The sequence below is a fragment of the Lampris incognitus genome, chromosome 2 (genome assembly GCF_029633865.1).
Source record: "Lampris incognitus isolate fLamInc1 chromosome 2, fLamInc1.hap2, whole genome shotgun sequence".
Classification (NCBI taxonomy): domain Eukaryota; kingdom Metazoa; phylum Chordata; class Actinopteri; order Lampriformes; family Lampridae; genus Lampris; species Lampris incognitus.
Genome location: NC_079212.1, coordinates 108,929,516 through 108,955,354, shown reverse-complemented (window position 1 = coordinate 108,955,354; position 25,839 = coordinate 108,929,516). Strand labels below are relative to the sequence as shown.

Sequence of the window (25,839 nt, the reverse complement as noted above, 5' to 3'; positions counted from 1 at the left end):
TGGGCCGGTAGTACAAACTGGACCACACCATCTAGCTAGGAAAACGAGGGGTGGCGGTGGGGTGTTATGTTTTATTGACGTATTTCCTTTGCGTGTTGAAGGAGCCGTTCTGTTTTGTAAGATCATTTAAATAGCAGAATTATTTTGCTGTATGCATTTTTGTATGTACAAAGCAGAAGCATATAACCAGTTTCGATCGAAATGCGACATTTCTCACGTATCTTTAATGGAATTTACCTCAAGTGGGGGGCGGGATTGTGAGGGGCCAATAGGTTAAAGAAAACACCTTCAGCCAATCAGAGGGTAGAATTATGTTTTCTGACCACGACGCTCTATTTTTGATACACCCGCCATTATATTCGTTCATTCATTTCCTGATCTTTTTCTTTCGCCCACTTACTATTACGGGGGAGGGGGCTGTCTCATTTAATTAACTCATGTATCTGAATGACGAATCATGTGGTAAAGCGCCCATTTACAGTTTCGGGGGGGGGGTGTCTTAATTAACCGACTCACAAGACTTGCTGAATCATGTAGTAAGGCTGCAATGTTAAATGTCGCCGGTGTGGATTAGGGTTAAACGATTGAAAAGTAACATTGCAATGTTTTTGCAACATGTATTTTGGATACTAAAGAATGGAAAGGAATTAGTATAAATAATAAATAATTTAACCAATTATATGCAGCTTTTAATTTTAAAAGCTCAATTTACAAAGAATCAGTCACTTACTGGAGGTGGGGGGGGGGGTCCGGGAAGTCAGTAAATCAGATGTCAACTGCCTCGAAATATTTTTCTTCAAAAGTAATCATAAACTGATAACATTTTCTTATTCTATTAGGCAGTAAGAGCTTAAGCCGAACTTGATTGATGGGTGTAATTTGCCTTACATTACATTCTTTGATGTGTGACTATTGCATACATTGCATATATTGCAATGTCGATTCTAAAACGATATTTCCCAGCCCAAGTGTGGATTATCATGGATCTATTTATAGACAACATGCACAGTATTTGTTGATGTAAAAGTAGCTCCGTAAATAGCTTCCTATTGTGGTGTATTGGATCGAGCACTCGGTGCTCGATTGTGTTGGACTGTCACCACTACTGAGTTCTGTGATACACTGGTCGAGCCTGGTAGTGTGTGATGTCTCCCTCAGTAAAGATCAGACTGGTGCCGCATCCTCGTCTCCGTGTACTTATATATATTAGTGATTAAGTTAGTAACCCACGAATAGTAACACTACAATAGTGTACATAAGATAAGTCACAACATGGTGTCAGAAGACGGAGTTACGGTATAATTCGAGGGCGGTACTTCAACGAGTTCGCTGGTAGCTGAGGCAGCTAGCTAACACGTGCTAGCCTGAGCACAAATATGGAACAGTTCAAGCTGCCACCACCGCTGATACTTACCGGGAATGTCGCAGAAAACTGGAGAAGATGGGAGCAGCGTTTCCAGCTGTACATGACCGCTTCAGGTGCGTTGGATAAGGAAGAGACGGTTAAAATAGCCATTCTGCTTCACACCATCGGCGAGGAGGCGCTGGAAGTGTATAATACACTCACCATCATCCCAGAAGGAGACGACAAATCGATGGAGGACGTTCTGAAAGCCTTCAAGGACTACTGCAGCCCTCGGAAGAACGTCGTGTTCGAACGCCATCAATTCTGGTCGCACACGATGTCAGCAGGAATATCGGTGGACAGATTCATCACAGAGCTGCGCCAGAAGAGCAAAGCCTATGAGTTTGGCAGACATGAAGATGACATGATAAGGGATAAATTAGTGTTCAGTATAAATGATGCCCGTTTGAAAGAAAGACTGTTACGTGATAATGAGCTTACTTTGCGCATGGCCGTAGAGATATGTAGATCAGCCGAGCTCGCTAAGTCACAAATACAAGCGATGCAGACGTCACATGTTGTCCAAGACGCCTCAGTGGAGGCATTGAAGAAAGCAACAGGGCAAACGCGCACGGGCAGCTGGAACAAGAACAAAACGAGCAGCAAGAGGCATGGTAGCAACAACTCTCTGCCACAAGTGTGGAAATAAACATGAGCCCCGTCAATGCCCAGCTTATGGTGCAGTGTGCCACAAATGTGGTAAGAACAATCATTTTTCCAAGGTGTGTAAATCAAGCACTGAAAAAAGCGGCAATTACAAGACAAAGACAGTGCATAATCTAGAAAGTGAAATTGATTCCTTATATATAGGCATGATTGGAAAATACAAAAACAAAGCAGCCCACCAAGCTAAAGGCACTGTATGGCGTGAAACAGCCACGGTCAGAGGCGTAGCAGTTAACTTCAAGTTGGACACAGGCGCCGATGCAAATGTGCTTCCTATGCGCGTATTCCGGCAGCTACCAGGTCCCGTTCAGTTACGGCCCACAAAGACTGTGCTGATTGCTTTTGGTGGTGCACGACTACCCTCAGATGGTTTTGCATCTCTAGATTGCCGCACATCTAAGCATACGGCTATATTGGACTTCCATGTGTCTAGCCGAGCTGACAAGCCAATCTTGGGTGGAGATGCGTGTGAAGAGCTGCAGCTGGTGAGAAGAGTCGAGGCGCTTGCAGTGGCGTCCCCACAACCAGCCAAACCTCCAGCCACCAAAGGGGAGCTGCTGCAGAGGTATGCGGAGGTCTTCACAGGATTAGGCGAATTTCCTGGAGTTCATCACATACACATTGACCCCAGCGTCATGCCTGTGATTCACGCGTGCAGGAACGTACCACTCTCCATCATGGACTCACTAAGAGAGATACTCACAGACTTGCAGAACAGGAAAGTCATAACTCCTGTCAATGAACCTACAGAATGGGTGAACAGTCTTGTTGCCACAAAGAAAAAAAATGGTGCGCTAAGGGTATGTTTGGATCCTTGCAACCTGAATGAGGCAGTCAAGCGTCAACACTACTCCATTCCTACACCGGAAGACGTGCGCAGCAGGCTAACAGGAAAATCCATCTTCTCCATCCTAGATGAAAAGGATGGATACTGGCAGATCAAGCTAGATGAGCCGTCGTCTAAGCTATGCACCTTCAACACGCCGTGGGGCCGGTTCCGCTTCCTCAGACTCCCATTCGGGATCAAATCGGCCAGCGAAGTGTTTCAACAAAAGAACTGTGAGACCTTCGGCAATATCTCAGGTGTGTACATTATAGCAGACGACATGATCATCGCAGCGTCATCAGAGCGGGAACACGATGAAATCCTGCAGAAAGTAATGGAGAGAGCCAAGACTGCACATGTGAAATTTAACAGGGACAAGATCCAGTTTAAAGTTGATACTGTAAAGTACATGGGACACGTCATCACGGCAGCAGGACAGAGAGCTGACGGCACAAAGATCAAAGCGATTGTCGACATGCCAACCCTGGAAGACAAACAAAGTCTCCAACGTCTGCTGGGAATGACAAAATTCCTAGCGCAATACATACCAAACGAAGCCTCACTCACGGCACCCCTCAGACAGCTGCTCAAGAAGGATGTAGCGTGGCAATGGTGCCCGCACCACAGCTCAGCGCTAAAGGCACTAAAGACCACCCTCACACAAGACCCTGTGCTGAGATACTACGATCACAAGCAGCCTCTCAGTCTACAAGCAGACTCCTCAAAGGATGGACTGGGAGCCTGTCTGATGCAGGACGACCGCCCAGTGTGCTATGCCTCACAAGCGCTCACCGACACAGAAAAGAGGTACGCACAGATAGAGAAAGAGTTGCTCGCCATAGTGTTTGCTGCTAAGAGATTCCACCAGTATGTCTACGGCAGACCAGTAACTGTCCAGTCCGATCATAAGCCTCTGGAGGTCATCATGCGCAAGCCGCTGAGCAAAGCACCTGCGTGGCTGCAAGGTATGCTTTTACAACTGCAGAGGTATGATCTGAGTGTAACATACACACCAGGCAAGCACATGAACATTGCCGACACACTCTCACGCGCTACAGCTAGCAGAGAAGGTGACCATATTGATGAAAACCCTTGTGATGAGAGAGTTGTGTATGCCTTGGATGCCACAGATGCCTTGAGCGAGGAAACACTCAGCCAATTAAAGAAAGCAACGGCAGCAGATAGCGTGCTGCAAGCTGTGTGTGAGAAACACAAGAAAGGCTGGCCCATGAAAAAGAAAAGTTTGGACGGAAAACTACACGCCTACTGGGCAGTAAAGGACATTATAAGCATGGAAGATGACATTGTCTTGGTCGGAGACAAAATCATCATACCCCAGAGCTTCAGGAGCACGATTTTGGAGAAGCTGCATCTTGCACACCAAGGAGTGCAGCGCACAAAAGCCAGAGCAAGAAAGTCTCTCTACTGGCCTGGCATGGCACGAGATATAGAGTTAATGGTGGAAAAGTGCGTGCAATGCCAGCAGCTACAGCCCAAACAGCAGGCTGAGCCACTTATGCCGCATCAGGTCCCAGAACTGCCATGGATGAAAGTCGGAGCTGACATCTTCGAGCTACACGGTCAGTCATACCTGTTGTTAGTTGATTACCTAACCAAATATCCTGAAGTGCTCAACATATCTGACAAAACAGCATTCACAGTAATCCAGAAGATGAAGTCTGTGTTTGCCAGACACGGGATTCCTAGGGAGATAGTGAGTGACCATGTCCCATTTGCCAGCTATGAGATGAAGTCATTTGCAGCTTCATGGGAGTTCAAGCTCACACACTCCAGCCCAGGTTTTCCCTCTTCAAATGGCATGGCTGAGAGAGCCATAAAGACAGTGAAACATGCGCTAAAGAAGGCATTGCAGACCGGCACTGACCCACATCTGGTGCTGCTGTCACTGAGGAACACACCGGTGACAGGACTGGACGTATCACCTGCACAAATGTTGATGGGGAGAGTTCTACGAAGCACACTTCCGTGCTCCAGTGCTGTGCTGACACAATCAGTCCCACAGCACATTCACAGCAAGATCCGGAACCTGCAGTTCCGCCAAAAACAACGTTACGACCAGCGTGCAAAGCCCCTGCCAGTGTTGACCCCAGGAGACACCGTACACATGCAAACACGGCGCGGCTGGGAGCCTGCCGTTGTCATCCGACAGCGAGATGAACCACGGTCCTACACTGTGCAGACACTGGCTGGGAGGATGCAAAGAAGGAACAGGTGACATCTGAGGAAGATACATCCGAGCCTATTCAGAGACACGGACAGTGATGAACATTTTGACTTAGAGGTACAACCCTCACCCTCACAAGCGCCTGTGCCAGTCGACTCACCACCACATGACCTGCCACCACACGACCCTCCTCCGGTGACTACAGGCAGTACACCCACATGCTACACAAAGTGCGGCAGAGCAGTTAGGCGCCCTGCCAGATACAATGACTAACCTCAGGGTTCTTTTGTGTGATCATTCAAGTGTTTATTAAGAAAAAGAAAAAAAAAGAAGGTGAAACAAAGAGTACAAGGTGTGTTTAACCTGAAATGTTGCAAGATTGCTGAATGTTCAAAATGTTTACATGCTAACCACCAGAATGTGAAAAGGAAATGGTTTATGTTGTTTAATGAGAGTCATTTGTCATTTAAAAAAATGCTGTATTAATCATTGAAGTATGCAAGTAGAAAAGACTTGTTCAGTGTTGATGCCATAGTGTTAATGGTTCGGTAAAGGGTCTACTGTTGAAGCAACTGATGAGTAGGCCACATCTCAGTTGGAAAAGAGGGATGTGGTGTATTGGATCGAGCACTCGGTGCTCGATTGTGTTGGACTGTCACCACTACTGAGTTCTGTGATACACTGGTCGAGCCTGGTAGTGTGTGATGTCTCCCTCAGTAAAGATCAGACTGGTGCCGCATCCTCGTCTCCGTGTACTTATATATATTAGTGATTAAGTTAGTAACCCACGAATAGTAACACTACAATCGTGTACATAAGAGAAGTCACAACACCTATGTTAAACTGGCTTCCACTAGAGAGCAGCATTGCTTCAGAGAACTTAAATCTGTTTTAAAGGTTTTTTTTTTAACGAACGTCCATTTAGTAAATCCTCTGATCACTTGTGGCAGATTGGCATCTTAAATTAACACACAGCATGCAGAGTTAGCGTGTGTGGTTGCGTCTGCATGATTTTGTCTAACTCTGTGTGTGAGGCGTGTGTGCGTGCGTGCGTGCGCTAAAAAACATTATTTAGATGGTGTTGGCAGGTTAGTGAGTTTATGTAGAACATTCAAGATTCGAGATTCTTTATTTGTTACGTCTCATTATACAAGTACAAGAGAGTAAAATTCTTGTGTTTTGGCTCCTCAACACTGCAGCAACAATAGTAATAAATAACAACAAAAAAGCATTAATGATAATAGTGTGTGTATGTAGGGTGCTGTGCATGTGTTTGTGTAGGCCCATCCTTAATAAATGTGCATCTGTGTTTGTAGTTGTGTGTATATTTGTGTGTGTTTGTGTATGCCAAGCTACCTCTGTGTGTGTTTGTGTGTAAACTGATGATCCGTTGAAGACCATAGTCAAGTCCATTCTATTTGTATAGCCCAATATCACAAATTACAAATTTGCCTCAGTGGGTTAAACAGCAACACAACATCCTGTCCTTAAACCCTTGCATTGGATAAGGGACAACTCCCTAAAAAACAAACAAAAAAAACCCTTTAACAGGGAGAAAAGATAGGAAGAAACCTCAGGGAGAGCAACAGAGGAGGGATCTCTCTCCCCAGACGGACAACGTGCAATCGATGTTGTGTTTATGCAGTTTACACAACACAAAATTGAAACAGGATAAACAAAATTATAATGGACTTATAAAATTTATGAAGAATATGATGCGCAGGATGCCAAGCAGTGTCCAGACGCCACCGGCACAGTCCAGGACCCAAGCCACGCGACCAGCATCATGTAAAAAAAAGAAAATAAAAATTATATGGATTTATAAGATATATAAAAAGAAAATGTGATGTAGGGAATGCCAGGCAGCGTCCAAGTGGCGGGTGGTCTGGCTGGTACTAGTCAGTCCAGCACCAGGCTTAGTGTCTTTAATGTTCTTCGTTCAAACGCCTGGTTGCTTGGTGGAAAAAGCTGTTTCGGAGCCTACTGGTCCGAGCTTTGAGACTGTGGTACCGCTTGTCTGACGGTAGGAGCTGGAACAGTCCAAAGTTGGGGTGGCTGGGGTCTTTGATAATCCTATGGGCTTTGCTGACACAGTGTCCATTGTATATGTCCTTGATGGAGGGAAGCTCACATCCACTGATGTCCTGGGCCATCCGCACAACCCTCTGCAGTGTTTTGCGGTTGTGGGCAGTACAGTTCCCATGCCAAGCAGTGATGCATCCAGTCAGGATGCTCTCAGTTGTGCCTCTGTAGAAGGCCTGTAGAATCCTGGGCCTCATGCCGAACTTCTTCAGTCTCCTGAGGTGAAAGAGGCATTGCTGTGCCTTTTTCGACAAATATCTGGTGTGTTCATCCCAGGTGAGGTCCTCGGTAATGTGGACACCGAGGAACTTGAAGCTCTTGACCCTCTCTACAGCAGTTCCATTAATGCTGAGGAGTCCAGCCTCCCCTTTCTCTTTCCTGTAGTCCACAATCAGCTCCTTGGTTTTGTCGACATTGAGGGAGAGGTTATTATCCTGGCACCACTTTGTTAGATTGTTGACCTCTCTCCTGTATGCTATCTCATCGCCGTCGCTGATCAGGCTCAGCACCATTGTGTCGTCAGCAAACTTTCTCACCAAGTTGGAGCTATGCGTGGCCACGCAGTCATGGGTGTACAGGGAGTAGAGGAGGGCACTGAGGACGCAGCCCTGGGGGGCTCCTGTGTTGAGGGTCAGAGGTGGATCTTGTGATTGTTGTGGTGTCACTGTACTTGAAATTTAATGTCCATTCCGTGCTAAAAGTGAAGTTGGATAGTGTTTCAGGATTTTACTTGGGGAAGGGTGGTGAAGGAAAATTGAAGCTAAATAGAAACCACCAGCATTTCTACCAGGTGCAAACTCAGCTTGGTGTGTGCAAACTGGAATCTACCTATTTTGCTGTTTGGACAGAAAAAGATCTGCATGTTGAGCACATTTTATTTGAAGAGGAATTCTGGGGCATGATATGTCAGAAAAGCAAGCACATTTTTGACACAGCCATTATGCCAGAGCTAGTTGGCAAGTTCTACACTAGGCTTTCATCTACCATGGCAAATGTGCCACCACAACCTGGCGTCTCTGTCCCTGCTGTTTCAGATGGATCTAATGCCATGAGTGCCAGTGAGCAGGAAAAAACCTGGTGTTCCTGTGACCAGGTTGAGTTTGGTCAGATGATTGTGTGTGACAATGCAAAATGTCATGTTCAATGGTCTCACTATTCATGTGTTAATGTTGGAAATTGCGCCAAAAGGAAAATGGTATTGTCCCAACTGCCGCAGGCTACCTCAGTTTCTGCCAAAAAGGGCCAAGAAAGGTATTGAGTAAAACACGTTTTTTTTTAGTAAACCGTTGTGTAGCTTTATACATTCTTATTTAGAATCAGAATCAGAATACTTTATTTATCCTCGAGGGGAAATTGATGTGACATTTCTAAATGTACACCTGTGATGTACAGGCTAATTGCAGCCAGTCCATAAACTTGTTCTTAAGCACTTCAGTCACTTTGTTTGGATAAGGCTGAAAGATGTATTTAAATATTTTATTTCCTTACCTGTATTTTTTGAAGATGCAACGACTAATAAAGTTTGTATTCTGTTAATAAATTTGTGTTGTTCTGATGATTTCCTTCCCCAACTATTGGAGCTTGCACAAAAAAGTTACACATTAGGCCTAGATTTTTGATAAATAATCATCAGTAATGTGGATATAATGACTAAGTGAGTAAAGCCAAATAATGGAACAGTGGTATGTTCAGAAAAGTACATCTTTATTGTAAGGCAGCCCTTAAACCAGGATAAGACAACACTTGGCCTATGCCATATTACAATAGTCTCATATCAGATTATCAATATTATATTGACATACTGCCCAGCCCATACACTTCAGATGAAATCAACGACTGATGGGCAAAGGTTCACCAGCGCACAAACAGGCAAGGCAAATCTAGTCCACGGTACTAAAACTGTCATTATCCTTACACATCAAGAAATCAATTGGCAATGGCCTCCCCAAAATACAATATTTCTGGCACACACTACCAATCACACACTCAACATGAATTCTAACATGACCAATTTTTCTTGTGGTTTCTAAGTCAACTGGAGCTAACTGCGACTTCCCACGAGTAAAGGCTGGGATTTTGACTTGAGCCATCATGCAACCTACAGTATCCTGAATATCGACGCCACAGTCAGCGAGAACTAAATCACCAGGAATGTTGTTTGTCTAAAATGCCAGTTTTCAGTTATGAACTTGTCACTAGCTCTTCCTCCCCATGCATTTGATATGTATGAGACTGTGCCCTGTGGTGTAATACCAATCAAAAATTTAACTGTATTATGGTGCTTATAGGAAGACCATGTTTCTGCTCTGGCTATAAGATTAGATGGACGATCTATAAACACCTCAAAGCAGTCGAGAATAACAACACATTTTTTCCCAAAATGTTTTCTGAATTGCATTGGTATGTTTTTTTTTTTGCAACTGTTGTTTAACACAATCTTAGAATGTGAGAGGATGCCTGAGGAGTGGAGAAGAAGTATACTGGTACTGATTTTCAAGAATAAGGGCAATGTGCAGAACTGTAGCAACTATGGAGATATAAAGTTGATCAGCCACAGCATGAAGATATGGGAAAGAGTAATAGAAGCTGGGTTAAGAGAAGAGGTGAGGATCAGCGAGCAGCAGTATGGTTTCACGTCACAAAAGAGCACTACAGATGCGATGTTTGCTTTGAGAATGATGATTGAGAAGTATAGTGAAGGCCAGAAGGAGTTACATTGTATCTCTGTGGATTTAGAGAAAGCATATGACAGGGTGCTGAGAGGGGAGGTGTGGTATTGTATGAGGAAGTCGGGAGTTGCAGAGAAGTATGTGGGAGTGGTGCAGGATATGTATGAGGGAAGTGTAACAGTTGTGAGGTGTGCGGTTGGAAAGACAGATGGGTTCAAGGTGGAGGTGGGATTACATCAAGGATAGTCTCTCAGTCCTTTCGTGTTTGCTATAGTGATGGACAGGTTGACGGACGAGATCAGGCAGGAGTCTCCGTGGACGATGATATCTGCGGATGACATTGTGATCTGTAGTGAGAGTTGGGTACAGGTTGAAGAAAGCCTGGAGAGGTGGAGGTATGCACTGGAGAGAAGAATGAAAGTCAGTAGGAGCAAGATGGAATATATATGCATGAACGAGAGGAAGGACAGTGGAATGGTGAGGATGCAAGGAGTAGAGGTGATGAAGGCATATGAGTTTAAATACTTAGGGTCAACTGTACCAAGTAACGGGGAGTGCAGAAGAGAGGTAAAGAAGAAAGTGCAGGCAGGTTGGAGTGGGTGGAGAAGTGTGTCAGGAGTGATTTGCGACAGAAGGGTACCAGCAAGAGTTAAAGGGAAGGTTTACAAGATGGTTGTGAGACCAGCTATGTTATATGGTTTGGAGACAGTGGCACTGACGAAAAGACAGGAGGTGGAGCTGGAGGTGGCAGAGTTGAAGATGCTAAAATTTTCACTGGGGGTGACAAAGAAGGACAGGATTAGGAACGAGTATATAAAAGGGACAGCTCAGGTTGGACAGTGTGGAGACAAAGGAAGTGATGCAAGATTGAGATGGTTTGGACATGTGTTGAGGAGAGATGCTGGGTATATTGGGAGAAGGATGCTGAATATGGGGCTGCCAGGTAAGAGGAAAAGAGGAAGGGCAAAGAAGAGGTTTATGGATGGGGTGAGAGAGGACATGCAGGTAGGTGGCTGGTGTAACCGAGGAAGATGCAGAGGACAGGAAGAGATGGAAATGGATGATCCGCTGTGGTGACCCCTAACTGGAGCAGCCGAAAGTAGTAGTAGTAGTAGTAGTAGTAGCAGCAGCAGCAGCAGTAGTAGTAGTAGTTATGAAAAAAATCGAACAATATGTGTCAACGATTCCTTTCTCTCAGTACAAAAAGCTATAAAAGCATTGAATGTTTGCAATTTTTTTTAATGTTTTTAAGTGGATTTATTGTCATATATTGCGTCTTTATTTTTCTTTCTTTCTCTCTATCCTGGATGGTTTTTTCTTTGTTTGTGTTTGACACTGATCATCACTGTAGTTTACCCATTATCCATTGATTCTGTTTGCTTTTGTTATTTTGTATGATGACAGTTTGAAATAAATAATAATAATCTACTACTACTTTCGGCTGCTCCCGTTAGGGGTCGCCACAGCGGATCATCCGAAGTCTTATTTATGATCCGCATATTTGATTTGGCAAAGATTTTACGCCGGATGCCCTTCCTGACGCAACCCTCCCCATTTGTCCGGGCTTGGGACCGGCACCAAGGATGCACTGGCTTGTGCATCCTCAATGGCTGGGTTGAAATAAATAATAATAATAATAATAAAAATTACAGCCGCGAAAAGTCCCGCCCTATTCCCCTTCAACATTTGATTCGGAGGGAGGGAAAACCATTTTGGAAGGCAAAAAAACCCAAAAAACTATGTATATATATATATATATATATATATATATATATATATATATATATATATATATATATATATATATATATATATATATATATTCATCCATCCATTATCTTAACCACTTATTGTTGCAAGTGTAGGTGCATATAAATAACAGACAGAGTCGGGCTGTGTCTCTTAGTACCGTGTATTCACCGGCTGTGCCCATAACGGAACTGAGGCATGTTACACAAGGCAAGTACACATCAATCAGTGCCCCAGGGGGAGCTGTTGGCTGCATAACATTACCCTACACCCTACAACACTTATCCTGCTCTCATGGTCGCGGGCAAATCCCATGTATTCAGTATCGTTTCATCGCCATCTGGTGGTCAAAGAAAAACGCTGTGAGATACAGTCGCATGGGTAATACTTTTGAAATTTGAGATAACATTGTAAAAGTATCGACATATGATACTGACAAAGAAATCTCGAATTTTAGAGGTCTTTTGATTCCAGTTTTTTTGTCTTGCAATCTCTTATTGCTTATTAAATGTTGCGAGGTTCATTGCGTTGAAATTCAATGTCCTCTGATCCCTATTTGCCAATCTCTTTCGTTTGAACCTAAAAATTTTTTTCACACCATACACTTCACATGTGATATGGGCAGTGGTAAATGAAACGGGATGTGCACCCATCACAAATAGGGCCATCAGCTCTGTTCTTACTCATAGCTGTAAATCTTTCATTTCATTTCATTATTATTTATTCCGCTCATGGTAATGCACAGTTCCAGAGAGCAAGCAAGCCATTCATGATCAAACACAACTCAATTTACACATTCCACGATTGAAAAGGAGCAGGGAGAAGAAAACCTTATTTTTCCTGCCCCTTACTCAAACCTAAATCAACAACAGAATAGATGGTCTGTCAGTCAGTTACTCAGCAACTAATACAGCAACATGAGAAATGAAACAGAATCAGAAAAGCCATACACAATAATTCACCATCAACTGAAAACCCATTACACCTGACAACTCCATATCGTCTAATTATTATTTCCTTATACATTTTCTTGAACTGAAAGATATTTATACAAGCCTTTAGATCGTCCTCTAAAGAATTCCACAGTGTGACGCCACATACTGAAATACACAGCTGCTTTAAAGTAATACGTGCATACTGGTGTTTAACATTAAATTTCCTTCCATGGTCCTCGTCCTCTGAACTAAAAACAAATAATTTTTGTAAATATTCTGGTAATACCCTGCTTTTTGCTCTGCACATAACTAACAATGTCTGTAACTCAACCAAATTTTAAGTTTCCTTAATCCTGACTTAAGAAACAGTCCGGTAGTGTGTTCTCTTGGATCCACTTTATGAATATTTCCTACTGCGATTTTCTGTAATATAAACAATGGCTTTATGTATGTTGCCTATGTACGTGTTGCCCCACACTTCCACATAGTAACTAAACTATGGCAAAAATAAGTGAACGGTGCAGACTTCGCATTACCTTGTAATCTAACCCAAGACTACACATAAAAACCATTATAAAGTACTGGCAGTTTTGACCTTTCATCGTCAATAAAAGACGTCCTTACGTTGAAATCAGAGTGACAGTAGTAATGGACTAAACTACTGCAGCCTATATTATGGAGAACAATACTATATTAGCTGTGAAATACATAGAAAAAATAATATTAGGTATAATAACAAACAGAACACGACATTAACAGTTGTTTACATGAATGGGAATGTGTATTCATTGCATTTGTTTACACAGCCAAGGCAACGAGTTTCGCTATTAGCCATTCGCGTTCTGCCAAGCCAAGTATTTTGTACCAACTGGTACCCCGTGACGTGAGAACCGTTTGACAGAGGAGGACTGTTGTTGCACCAATTAACCTAGCCCACTACAATAGGAAACACATCCTATGTAACACATCGTTATTATAAACAAAATACAAGTGGATCGCGGAGAGACCCGTGTGGAGGCGAGGCTCGTCGATACAGCAGGACCCGGTAAGTTTTGCTCTCAGCTAACGTTAGTCGTTCGGAGCAGCGTTAGCCGATGTTAAGCCAAAATAGCAGAGGAGCTTCAGTCAGCTCTCCCATGGCTGTCACATAGGAGAACTGAGAGTGATTAGCTTGATAGCTACCAACGATGTGCAAGCAACTACATTGATGCTGTGCAATGCTTTAAACATGACTGGAAGTGTCTTGCAAGTTGACCGACATTGCCCCTTCTGTGAGTCTCATCAAAGGCTATCCTGATTCCATGCATTTGCATTGTAGCGGCACGCCACACAGGTATTTAAAGTTGTTACGAGATAAGGTGGAGATAGAGCTCCCAGAGATAGCGCAGTAGCTAACTAGCAGGGAAGCTAGCCTTGTTTTTACTTGGCTCTGTTGGTCAGTTCTGATCTCATCACAGGGGTTTCTCGGCTGCTTTCAAGAACATAGGCCACAGCTGACACTGACAATTTGGACAAGGCTGACATCGTGTTTTGCCTATCTGCACAGCGCCAGTCAACTTTTAAGCAAACAAGCTTTGAATTTTCATCCTTTCTCCTTCAGCTTTCACCATACCTCGACTATGACAACATCGGACTAGTGCCCCACGTATAACGAGCTGTCTGTGTTACCCAGTGGATAAATGTCATGTACTAATCGGTTCTCACTGAAACTAGCGACAAACATCAGGATTCTGCTAACCGCAGCAGGTGTGTGTGAGCGTGCGTGTGTGTGTGTGCGCGCGCGCGTGTGTGCCGGGTTGCAGGCGTTGTTTTTCAGCTATTAATTGCGGTCTCAATTGTCTATCGCAAACTTTAGCGAGTGTGTATTGCCAGTGTCTATATGACCATATACTTGTTGGTATAACATGTTAAGTATATTGTTGTTGTTATGAATATGGACTAACTGTATAACAGAGAGTAAGATAACCCATATACTCTCCCTGTGTGTGTTTCCAAACATTTGATGGAGGTCCCCATGAACACTGATCAGAACTAAAATATCTAACTTGAAGGCTCGAAAAATTAACAAAGGAAAAGTTAGGGATGTCATCATTTGAAAGAGAGAAAGTCTGCTTTCCATCAAATCCAGGCTCCTGTGAGAACTGGTCTCTGCTCTTCTTTACCCTCTCTCGGAGGTCAGACCAGTCCAATTCACAATTGTATTTCTTGAAACCAGTTTATAATAGTTAATACATTTACTGTTTTTATGTCTGCCAGCAGTGTATGGGCGAAGGGGCTTAAACTAGACAGCATGAGCTCTAAGGGGGGTGGAACTGCCCTTACCCGCCGCAACTACAGACTTGCCTCAGACGCTGACAAAGCCAGAGCTACAGGTAAGCACTGGGATAAGACTTATCGCATGCACAGGTAAGATGGGGAAATATTTAAGTTACATGCCAGACACAGAAATAGAAAAATCCAAGATGAAGCTTTTGTATTATAAAGGTTAAGGACGTTTTTATCAGATTTAAATCATTAGATTAAGATAATTTGAATAATGGTCCTCTGATATAATTGACACAAAGCAGCAACAGGTCATGGGATACAGGCAGAGAACTAAATCTTTAAATAGGGATGTAGTGTTGTGATATGCAAAGGGTACGTTAAACATATAGTAACACTAATGTGTGAAATAACACCTTATGTTCATGGCTTGAAAACCCAGCAGTAGAACAAGTGAACTTCATAACACTCCAGCAGTAGAGCATGTCAAACAGTGCATGGTTTATTAAATGTGTGGATGTAGATAAGTATTTAGATGCAATCAGGGAAAATTAGTAGCACCAACCAACATAGCAGATGTATATGCAAATATATAAAAAGAAATATAACACTTTAACAATTTATTGTAGCCTGTGAAATAATAAATGTGTCGCTTAAATGTACTTAGTGCTATGGCTATCTGCACTATCAATTCTGTTAATTGAAATTGTACTGCACTCTCCCTTCCTCTCCGTGTCAGGCATAGTTAATGAAAAGTTGCTGAGTGACTACCTGCACCATGTATTCCCTTCCACCAAGCAGGGACCTGCGCTGGCTTCCCTCAGGTATGACCTTCTCAGTCTGCAGAGAACTTTCTCCTTGTTTATTTGTCACTAGCTCCACCACAGTAGAACCTCATGAACAGGTCTGGTATTAGTGTGTAGAGGCTAATTCCCTTCAAATAAATGCATGTGCTCCTGATGGCCCAGGACTGAATCCTGCCCAAAATTTCTCCCCCATGTCCTCCGTTTTATTTCCCACTCTGCTTTCCTACTGTCTTTTATTTAAATAAAAGACAACATAGCAAGCAAATAAACACATAGCAGTAGACTGCCTACTTCAAGGTATCAGTAATATTTTGAACTATGATTTAGCAAAGTAAGAACTAAGTTTGTTGTTTGATAAAGGTACTTAAAGACAGGATTTGCATTGCAATTGTCACATTGGTCAATTTACTCTTTTTGTTGATTGTCTGCATCCCTGAGGGATAGTGTTCAATCCCCATAGAAGGGTGAACCTTTCAGACTCGATACCGCTCTCCCACCATCCTCCATGATCAGAAATTACATACTTTCAAGTTACTTTCGTCTTGTTGTTTGAAGTTTGATTTGGACCTTAAGACCTGCCCCCCCACATGCCACTGATATTGCGCTGATATTATTCAAGTATTTTGTTCTGATCGATGTATAATAAGTTATGGCTATTATCACTCCCTTCTGCTGTTGAATAAAATGTTGCACGCATGTTTAGCATTTTGGCCACAGCAGTAGGTGATGCAATAGACTGTTTGATGTTGTTAAAGTTCACACTTGTTGTGCTTTCGCATTGATGCATGTTGCTGATGTCTTGAGCAATACATGCAAATCATAGCTTAAGGAAAAATGCTGAGATGTTGACTGTGTGCATATTTATGTGTATGTGTGTTTGTGTGTCTGACCTGGACGAGTGTTACAGTGCCCTAGACACATCAGACCCTTGCCCTTAAGTCAGGCTAGCTCATGTTACCCCCAGCGGCTCTATATATAGACAGAAACACAAATACTCGAATGCTCTTTATAGTCCGTGTGTACAGCAACATAGGCAGAGCTTAGCTGCTTAAGGTCACTGTCCGAGGGTTGCCCGGTCCACTGGACTTTACTTTTCTTATTCATTCCTCACTTATATATCAACATGAAAGCTTTTCATTTCTAATTTGGAGCTGGAAGTTTGAAGAAGTCTCAAAAGACTACACCAGGGGCAAAAATAAGGATAACAGAGCTTATTCATTGTTGTTTTGCGTACATTCGTTTGTTTGATTTTTGAAATTCGATAGAACTTTAGAAAAAAAATCATTAGTTCCAGATGAAATGGAAATATGATGAAAACGAGACACTTGGCAGAGCTCCCTCGTCATGTTTTATTGCCCATGTTTTATTGCAGTATACACTGAACCATGGTGGGAATTGACCACTACCCATCAGCCAATTGTTACCTTCCACTTTGGTAGTTAACATTTATGATAGAAATTTTACTCTGATCTGAAAGCGAGCTCTGAAAGTTAGAAAACTAGCTGACCGGTGAAACAAGGAAAGGAGTCACTTTCAGAAGTTTTGGATTTGATCCGGTGTTTTGGCCTCATGACGGAAAGTTTTACTCTCTGCTTTTACTGAAACCTTTGGCCAGCCAATGAGTAGAGCAAGCAGGGTTAGATATTTTCCTGAAGAATACATTGACAGGCTGTACAGGGATATAACCTGGGCCCTCTCGTCAGTGGATGACTTTACTAACCACAAGACCATCCTGCCCCTCCATAACGTCTTGATTTCAGGAGAAAAGTCACTATGTTGACATTCCAAGATTAGAGGAACTACCCAAGCCATATTATTCTGCAGTAACTATGTTTTGTGTTTTCACTATCTGTATGGGACTTTGTGACAGTTCCTGCTGTGTACTATATGTGTTGAAGATTTGTGTCTGTACAATGCCTCTGAAACAATTTCTTATAAATTCACTATACATAGTGAACAAAGTTATTCTAATCAATATTCACACTTTGACTGACCCAATGTATTAAGACCTTGAAAGGAAATTATGAGCAGAGACAAGGAGAGTTTATGATGGAGAGGAGTCACGTTGCATCACAACAGCATCGAGAGGGAAACAAGGAACAGCTAGCCCATTTGAGGACCAGTATGTAGAAGTGATCAGTTGTATTTTCAGTTGTTTCATGAGAATCTTTCTTTGTTGATATGAGAATTGACTGCTGATGTGTCCTCATTGACCTGAAGGAGAGTGTCAGCATTTCACTGCTGTTAGATTTAAAACCTCAATCAACAAAAAGTCATCAGTCCAGGGGTTTAAAAACAGCCTTATTTGCAGACTTACAGGCATGTCTTTGTGCAAAGTTGTCATGCTTTTCAGATGTGTTTTTGATAAGAGTCTCGGTCAAGAGTTACAACGTGGTTATGAGGATATATCACAAGGCACACAGGAGGTGACTGTCGTTGGTGTACTATAGGTGGTCTTTCATGTACACTGAACAGGAACTACCTGTATATTTATCACACCCACTAACATTCAGAAGTTTGAGAAAAACTCTCCATTCACCTTCACTGTTGAATTATAGTTAGCTTAGAAAGAAATTGTCCCCAACTCTACCAATATGGTTTGTTTTTTAATCAGTGATGGAGGTAAAGAAATCATTTGGGGGCGGCATGGTAGCCCAGTGGCTAGCACTGTTGCCTCACAGCAAGAAAGTCCTGGGTTCGAACCCCAGGCCGTCCCAGGTCCTTTCTGTGTGGAGTTTGCATGTTCTCCCCGTGTCTGCGTGGGTTTCCTCCAGGTGCTCCGGTTTCCTCCCACCATCAAAAAGACATGTATATTAGGGTTAATACTCCTGTTTGTGCCCCTGACCAAGGCAATGGAAAGAAGAACTGGAGTTGGTCCCCGGGCACTGCAGCTGCACGCTGCTCTTATACAATAGGATGGGTTAAATGCAGAGAACAAATTCATTGCAAGAATACAGTGTCAAATAATGTGGCTTTCTTTCATCTTTCTTTGCAGCAAGTAGAGAAAACTCCCTTGAAAGTTCACAATTTAGATATCACAACTGTGGGTGCAAAGAATTAAAAAAAGTTTTAAAAAAAGGAGGAAAGTAAAAATGTAAATAAGTGCAGTTTATTGTACACTCATCAAATCATTCGCACAATCAAACACAAGTGTATTAGAATGGCAATGTTAATGTCAACGTTTTTCACTGTGCCCCTTCGTTTTTTTTAAAAGGCCCCCTAAACAATTTGGAGGCCATCAATGATTTGAGGTGTGCATTTTAACATGCATTTGCTGATTTCTCCTCCTACTGATGCTACAGTATAAAGCTTCAACATTTTCAACCCACTTTCTTTTCCTGGTCTGTCTAAACCCTTTTCCTTTTTCTCTGTAGGAAACCCTTGGGCTTCCAGGACTTGGGCGCTCACATGGAAAGATTGCTGTCTGAGGGAGAACCCACTGAGGAGAGCAGAGGTACACACACACACACACACACACACACACACACACACACACACACACACACACACACACACACACACAGGCTATTTTTTAAGGCTGATCATAAACATTTGTAATTGCAACAATTTGAGCAGCTGATTTTTCTCCTTGCTTACCATCCTTCAGGCTATATTTAGAGAGTAAATGGATATTAAATTCTAATTAATCACCCATTCAGTACCAGCCAAGGTTTGGTTATTAAATTGCCTTCTGCGGTCACACCTTGGGAGGCACATAAAGCTATGTCTGAAAAAGCATTTGTGTGTGTGTGTGTGTGTGTGTGTGTGTGTGTGTGTGTGTGTGTGTGTGTGTGTGTGTGTGTGTGTGTGTGTGTGTGTGTGTGTGTGCATATGCATTTGTGCTAAGGGATGCATAAGGGTTCTACATATTTCCCCCAAATTCAGTGCGGAAGTGTTTATTATCCATGCATCAGGACCTAAAATGGGTTATGGACTTTGTTCAGCCTGGAAGATTAAATGATGAGATTCCCTGTATATTTTCTGAAGAAGATTGCAGAATGCAACTGAACATTTCGCCCTGGGGCAAAAAAAAAAAGTTGCAAAGGAGGCATTTTTTAATGCAAAAAATGTGTATGTTTTGTTTAATTAAAAATGCAATTGGATTTTTTTAAATATTACCAAAAACATTTTTATACCATGAAAAACTGATATTCTTCCAGAAGATCCCTTGTTTGTATTTATTTTAATTTTACGTTCTTCAGTGTGTGTTATTAATTTCTTGTTTTCGGTTTGTTAAGAAAAAAGGATGTACAAAGGTAATCAGAGCACGGCTGAAGAAGACATGTATTTATCCTATGTCTTTGGCCTCACTATGCTCAGGACTAAGGCAGCACTTCTCTTTTCTTTTGGCCAGTGCAACCCCATTGTTTACTGCAGTCACAGTATAAATTTAATATGTATCACCATAAACTGAGAATAATCTCTAAAATGTAATAAGTTTTTTAAAATATCTACCTCTCTGCAGACCAGCTTATTGACGGGCGTTTGGGCCCTCAGACGGTTGTCTTGGATCACACCAGTGGCTTTGAAGGACTTCTGTTTGTAGATGATGACCTACTTGGGGTGAGATATCAAATGCTATTGCTGTTATAATAAATGATATTCACTGCGTCATATTTTTGTTGAATTTCTGTTACCTCATTCAGTCCGTCTTGCCCTATTCAATATGCGTGTGTAAGAAACCTCCGGATGTGGAAATCATGGTGTTTGGAGTGGTTATAGCAGATGATTTTGTTGATTAGTTCTGATTTGGTGATGCTTTGTATGTTGCATTCTTATTTTTCTATAATTCTAGGTCATCGGGCACAGCAATTTCAGCTCTATCAGAGCTACTACATGTGTATACAAAGGTACGCTCGACTAAATCAGCTGCACCGTCTCAATATATGGCTGTAGAAGTGCAAAATGGATAGTGTATAATAGAAATATCACAGTCAGTCTGTTTGACTTCATGCATATTACATGCAACAGACACAAGCATTTCTTTTCTCCTAATATATCCAGTCAGTGTCAGAGCTATCAAATGATATCTAGAAGAAACTCATTCCATGTGCTTCCTGCCTTACTGTGAATACTCTGCTATTCTTCCTTGGGGGTTGTGATCAAATAATGAGCAGACAAGAATCTATTTAGGAATAGATACTTTGGTTTGGCAATTGAATGTATTTAGGAAAATGTATTGATGATTGCTGTAAATGCAGTCTCATAAAGGGTCTTTGTACAGGTTAGTTATGAAGTTTTCCTTATACAGGACTGTATTTTGTACACTTAATTAATTCTGCCGTGGTGTGGCAACAAAGCAAGTAAGCTACTGTCATTAGCCATGTTTCCATCTAATGTTAAACAAATGTAGAACTTTACACATTTTTGAAAAGCTGAAAAAATGGATAAAGTCGGCACGGTGGCACAGTGGCTAGCGCGGTTGCCTCACAGCACGAAGGTCCTGGGTTTGAGCCCCGGAGTAGTCCAGCCTTGGGGGTCATCCCGGGTCGTCCTCTGTGTGGAGTTTGCATGTTCTCCCCGTATCTGCGTGTGTTTTCTCCGGTTGCTCCGGTTTCCTCCCACAGCCCAAAGACATGTAGGTCAGGTGAATCGGCCGTACTAAATTGTCCCTAGGTGTGAATGTGTGTGTGTGTGTGTGTGTGTGTGTGTGTGTGCATGTGTGTGTGTGTGTGTGTTGGCCCTGTGATGGACTGGCGGCCTGTCCAGGGTGTCTCCCCGCCTGCTGCCCAATGACTGCTGGGATAGGCTCCAGCATGCCGCGACCCTAAGTAAGAATAAGCAGTTTGAATAATGAATGAATGAATGAATGAATGAATGAAAAAATTCCAATGCGAATTAGTTGCTGTTCTTTTAGCTAGTTTTAAGCAGTTTAGGAATATTTTTGTAAGCAGGGCTCATGTAGTCAAGAGGATTTCAAAAGAAAAACAGAGCAGTTGATAGTTGTAACGGAGAAATTAAAAAACAAAAAAACAAAAACCTATGTCCATTATTGCTTTTTGCAAAATGCACCTTCTCACATGTTCACCACATAGAAATGCAAAAAACCTTTTTTTTTTCTTCCAAAATTGGGTAGTTTTTTAATATTTCAAAATTTCCATCCAGTTTCTCCTATTCCATATTCCCAAATTTGCTTAAAAATAGCTTCATGGTCATTCATTTTATGTGGGGAATAATAATGTGAATTTAGTTTTCACAGCTCAATTTAGTTTGTTTTACCTGTAAATAAAAGGAAATTGAGAATGATTTTTTTTTAAGCTTGATAATATCTTGAGAGACAAACACTTTTTTTAATACTATGAACAGTCTGTGCTGGTTATTTCTCCAGGGAAATGGGCCTATGAGGTGCTGATCTCCTCACAGGGTCTGATGCAGATCGGGTGGTGTACCCTCAATTGTCGCTTCAACCAGGAGGTATACGCACACACACACACACACACACACACACACACACACACACACACACACACACACACACACACACACACACTCACACACACAGAAATGGAGAGAGAAGAGACATCATGACTGCGACTTTACTTTCTGTTTTTTCAAATATTTTGCAATTACTCCTTCATTTTCATTTGTGAATAATCTTTAATCAACAGTTCTTATCAGTTATTCAGTGTATTACAAGTGATTAAGCTGTGCTTTTAGTAATTTTCTTCAACATCGTAGTGTATTTACATTTTAAAATACAGGATTGGTATCAGTGCATTTACTGTATATGGGCCTATCTTTTCATTGCCACCTTCTCGGCGCTGTCCCTAGGAGGGTGTGGGTGACACTCCTGACTCGTATGCCTACGATGGCAACAGAGTTCGGAAGTGGAACGTGACTACCACTAACTACGGCAAGGTGAGTAGGGCAACAATCTAGATTTTTAAAATAAGGTCTGGGTGTGTGTCATTTAAAATTTTGATCAGGTGACACCAGCAAAGATTGATTATTTCACAATTGTGTTATATTCTATTTCAGATAAAATGCCTTGAAGAGGTTTCAAAACAGCTTTAAATCAAGAATATTAATTTGTGTTGTAAATTGTAGTTTGCTGACATGGCTGAATCTCAGTGTGTGTCCTTATTTTTTCAGTCGTGGGCTGCTGGAGATATTGTCAGCTGTTTGATAGACCTGGATGAGGGGACCATAACGTTCTGCTTGTAAGTTAGATGAACATTACCGTATCATCAACTTAGTCCCCCCCTTTCCCCCCAATTGTATCTGGCCAATTACCCCACTCTTCCGAGACATCCCGGTCGCTGCTCCATCCCCTCTGCCAATCCGTGGAGGGCTGCAGACTACCACATGCCCGATACATGTGGAGTCACCAGCTGCTTCTTTTCACCTAACAATGAGGAGTTTCACCAGGGGGACGTAATGCGTGGGAGGATCACACTATTCCCCCCAGTCTGATTCTGATTACCCCTCCCCCCCGAACAAGCGCCCCGACCGACCAGAGGAGGCGCTAGTGCAGTGACCAGGACACATATCCACATCCGGCTTCCCACCCGCAGAAACGGCCAATTGTGTCTGTAGGGTCGCTCGACCAAGCCAGAGGTAACACGGGGATTCGAACCAGAGATCCCCATGTTGGTAAGGCAGCGGAATAGACCGCCATGCTACCCAGACGCCCCATCAGCTTAGTTATTATAAATCTGTTGAGGAATTCTTATCTATCATTTGATCTCGTGTTTGTAATTTTTTTTGTTGGCATGACCTCTTATTCATGCTTAACAACAGTGAATACCATCAATTATCAGTTTGTTATAATTATATTTATACTACAAATATATGAATTAGCTTTTGCTGCCATTTAGTTGCTTGTAATTTTTTGCTATTGCATTCAAGTCTGACTATTCTTACTTACCTCTTTGACATGTAGTCGGCAGCCAACGTGCGTCAGCTCTACTTGCAAATCTAAATGTTTCTAAAAGATCAAACTGGCTGGTGGAAGTCTGAACCCACATACCAGTGTGTCTGGTTGGTTTAGATATTTCACACACTTTCTTGATATGTTGTTTTGTGTGTCCCCAGGAATGGTCAGTCTCTAGGCACAGCCTTCTCCAACATTAAGATGGGTCCAGGCATAGCCTACTTCCCTGCTATCAGCCTCTCCTTCAAAGAGTCGGTGGCATTCAATTTTGGCAGTAGACCTCTCAGATATCCTTGCCCCCCAACGGGAGTAGTATATATTTTATTAAATGTGTGCCAAGTCTTTCTGGCTGCTGTTTCTTTTTTTTCATTGAGTGTTTATATTGTATAGCTGCAATGTTAGACAGGTGCTACTCACTGTGTATTGTGACTTTCTCAGTTTCTCTGAGGACAGATTACAATCGCTACCAAAGGACCAAGAAATGTGCACTGTGCTGCTGTCGCTTTACATGTTGACTTTATCTTTGGTGATAGGCATTTTACTGCATTTTCTGTGCCAAGTCTTTTTCCTTGACAGGTCTGTGATTTACATACCCTGTTGAGGGGTACCTGCCCCTCCAGAATCCCCCTGCTGTCGACCTGGTGAAAGCACACAAACTCCTAGGCTACATCAAGACTGTTCTGTCCACGGCAATAGACACTCAGGTAGGAATGCATGCTTCCTACAGACAACACCTGAATATGAAGATGCTCTAAACGCTTCAAAAATGGGGGAAATCTGCAAAAAACTGGAAGGGTTGTCAAAACATGTTGACAAGCAGTCATCTCTGTATGTTTGTCAACAGACTGGAAGAAAAATTGGGATAGTGATGCTTTTGTTTGTGCTTTGTTTTGATCATTTTTTAAATCAATATTGAGTTCATGCAGTCTTCACTCAGATTTTGGATATTCTTAGTGCAAAGCTTTGCACTCAAATGCTTCTGCAGCAAAGTTGTTCCATGTACCTGCAGTGTAATATAAGATGAAGGAAAATGCGCCACCGTAAGTTTTCCTCGTGTAATATTTCTGAAAGAAGAAGAAGAAAGAAAGAAGAAAGCCACTTTATATTTGTCATTGTTCAGTTACAATGACGTTTGTTCTTTGCATTTAACCCATCCTATTGTATAGGAGCAGTGGGCAGCTGCAGTGCCAGGGGACCAACTCCAGTCCTTCTTTCCATTGCCTTGGTCAGGGACACAGACAGGAATATTAACCCTAACCTGCATGTCTTTTTAATGGTGGGAGGAAACCGGAGCACCCAGAGGAAACCAACGCAGACATAGGGAGAACAAACTCCATGCAGAAAGGACTTGGGATGGCCTGGGGTTCAAACCCAGGACCTTCTTGCTGTGAGGCAACAGTGCTACCCACTGAGCCACCGTACCGCCTAGTGGTTAGCACTATTGACTCAGGTTGTTTGTTTGGGGACAGCTCATCTTAGAAGCTCTTTCCAGTGCAATGTACAGCCCTCCCTGTCATCCCTTTGCCTTCTATTCTCATTAATCTATAATTTTTCTCTTACTTTAAACCATATCCTTCTCTCCACTTCATTTTTAATTTTGTGTTCATTCCTTGTATTATGACCATTTGGGAAGGTCAGTTTCCTGGAAGCAGTGTGGACCACTTAACTACAGTTCTGCTAATTCTGTTGCATTAATCCAATCTTCGTGCCATTTTTTATTCACATTCTTTTTCCTCTTTGTGTGTTTGTTGAAGGAGGAGAGGTTAGTTGAGAAAGACTGCGCCTCTTGGATGCTTCATGGAGAACCCACCGTGTTGATCACCCTGGCTCATATCTTTAACCACTTTGCTCCCCTTATGGTGAGAACAAATCATTGTTAAAGGCTAGTTTGTGTATCAGCATTTGTTATTGTGTTTGGGTTTGCATGTGTGTGCGCCTATGTTTATTAAGTGTGTTCCTGGTGGAAAGCAAGAACAAGCAGGAACATTGTAATTTGCTCCTAAACCATTTAATTGGAAATTTCATATAGTATTGAAAGTTGTCATGTAAGTGGTTACAATGTTAATTAATATGTCTGTAGTGGGATGTAGTGGCAGTGATACATGTTAATGTTGCCCTCAGTGTATAATAGCAAGTATGGATTACATTTAAATGTAGCCCCATTGTAAATAAATGATACAGTTGAATTCTATTTTAGCTCTAATTTAAAGTAGTGACTGTAACATTTTGATATGTCCCCAGTGTAAAGTTTACCTAGTAGAGGATGTGCTGATGAGCTTCCTGTTGGGTATTCTGGAGGGTGGAGGTTCGGTTGACGAACATCCTCTCATACAGCAACTACTGGACCTCTTCTGGCTGCTCATGGAGGTACATACACACAT

The 25,839-nt window shown here is 42.3% G+C and overlaps 1 protein-coding gene across 1 annotated transcript in view; it reads left to right on the top strand.

Moving 5' to 3' along the window:
* The first annotated feature begins 13,459 nt into the window (after nucleotides 1-13,459).
* LOC130106773 (E3 ubiquitin-protein ligase RNF123) overlaps nucleotides 13,460-25,839 on the top strand; it is a 349,957-nt gene continuing 337,577 nt past the window's right edge. The window contains exons 1-13 of the mRNA XM_056273023.1: nucleotides 13,460-13,562; nucleotides 14,774-14,889; nucleotides 15,519-15,603; nucleotides 18,960-19,039; nucleotides 20,051-20,148; nucleotides 20,381-20,435; nucleotides 21,914-21,999; nucleotides 22,357-22,443; nucleotides 22,678-22,745; nucleotides 23,620-23,748; nucleotides 24,051-24,162; nucleotides 25,213-25,317; nucleotides 25,700-25,825. Coding sequence (XP_056128998.1) covers nucleotides 14,808-14,889; nucleotides 15,519-15,603; nucleotides 18,960-19,039; nucleotides 20,051-20,148; nucleotides 20,381-20,435; nucleotides 21,914-21,999; nucleotides 22,357-22,443; nucleotides 22,678-22,745; nucleotides 23,620-23,748; nucleotides 24,051-24,162; nucleotides 25,213-25,317; nucleotides 25,700-25,825 — 1,113 coding nt within the window. The 5' untranslated portion in view covers nucleotides 13,460-13,562; nucleotides 14,774-14,807. The remainder of the gene's footprint in view (nucleotides 13,563-14,773; nucleotides 14,890-15,518; nucleotides 15,604-18,959; nucleotides 19,040-20,050; nucleotides 20,149-20,380; nucleotides 20,436-21,913; nucleotides 22,000-22,356; nucleotides 22,444-22,677; nucleotides 22,746-23,619; nucleotides 23,749-24,050; nucleotides 24,163-25,212; nucleotides 25,318-25,699; nucleotides 25,826-25,839) is intronic.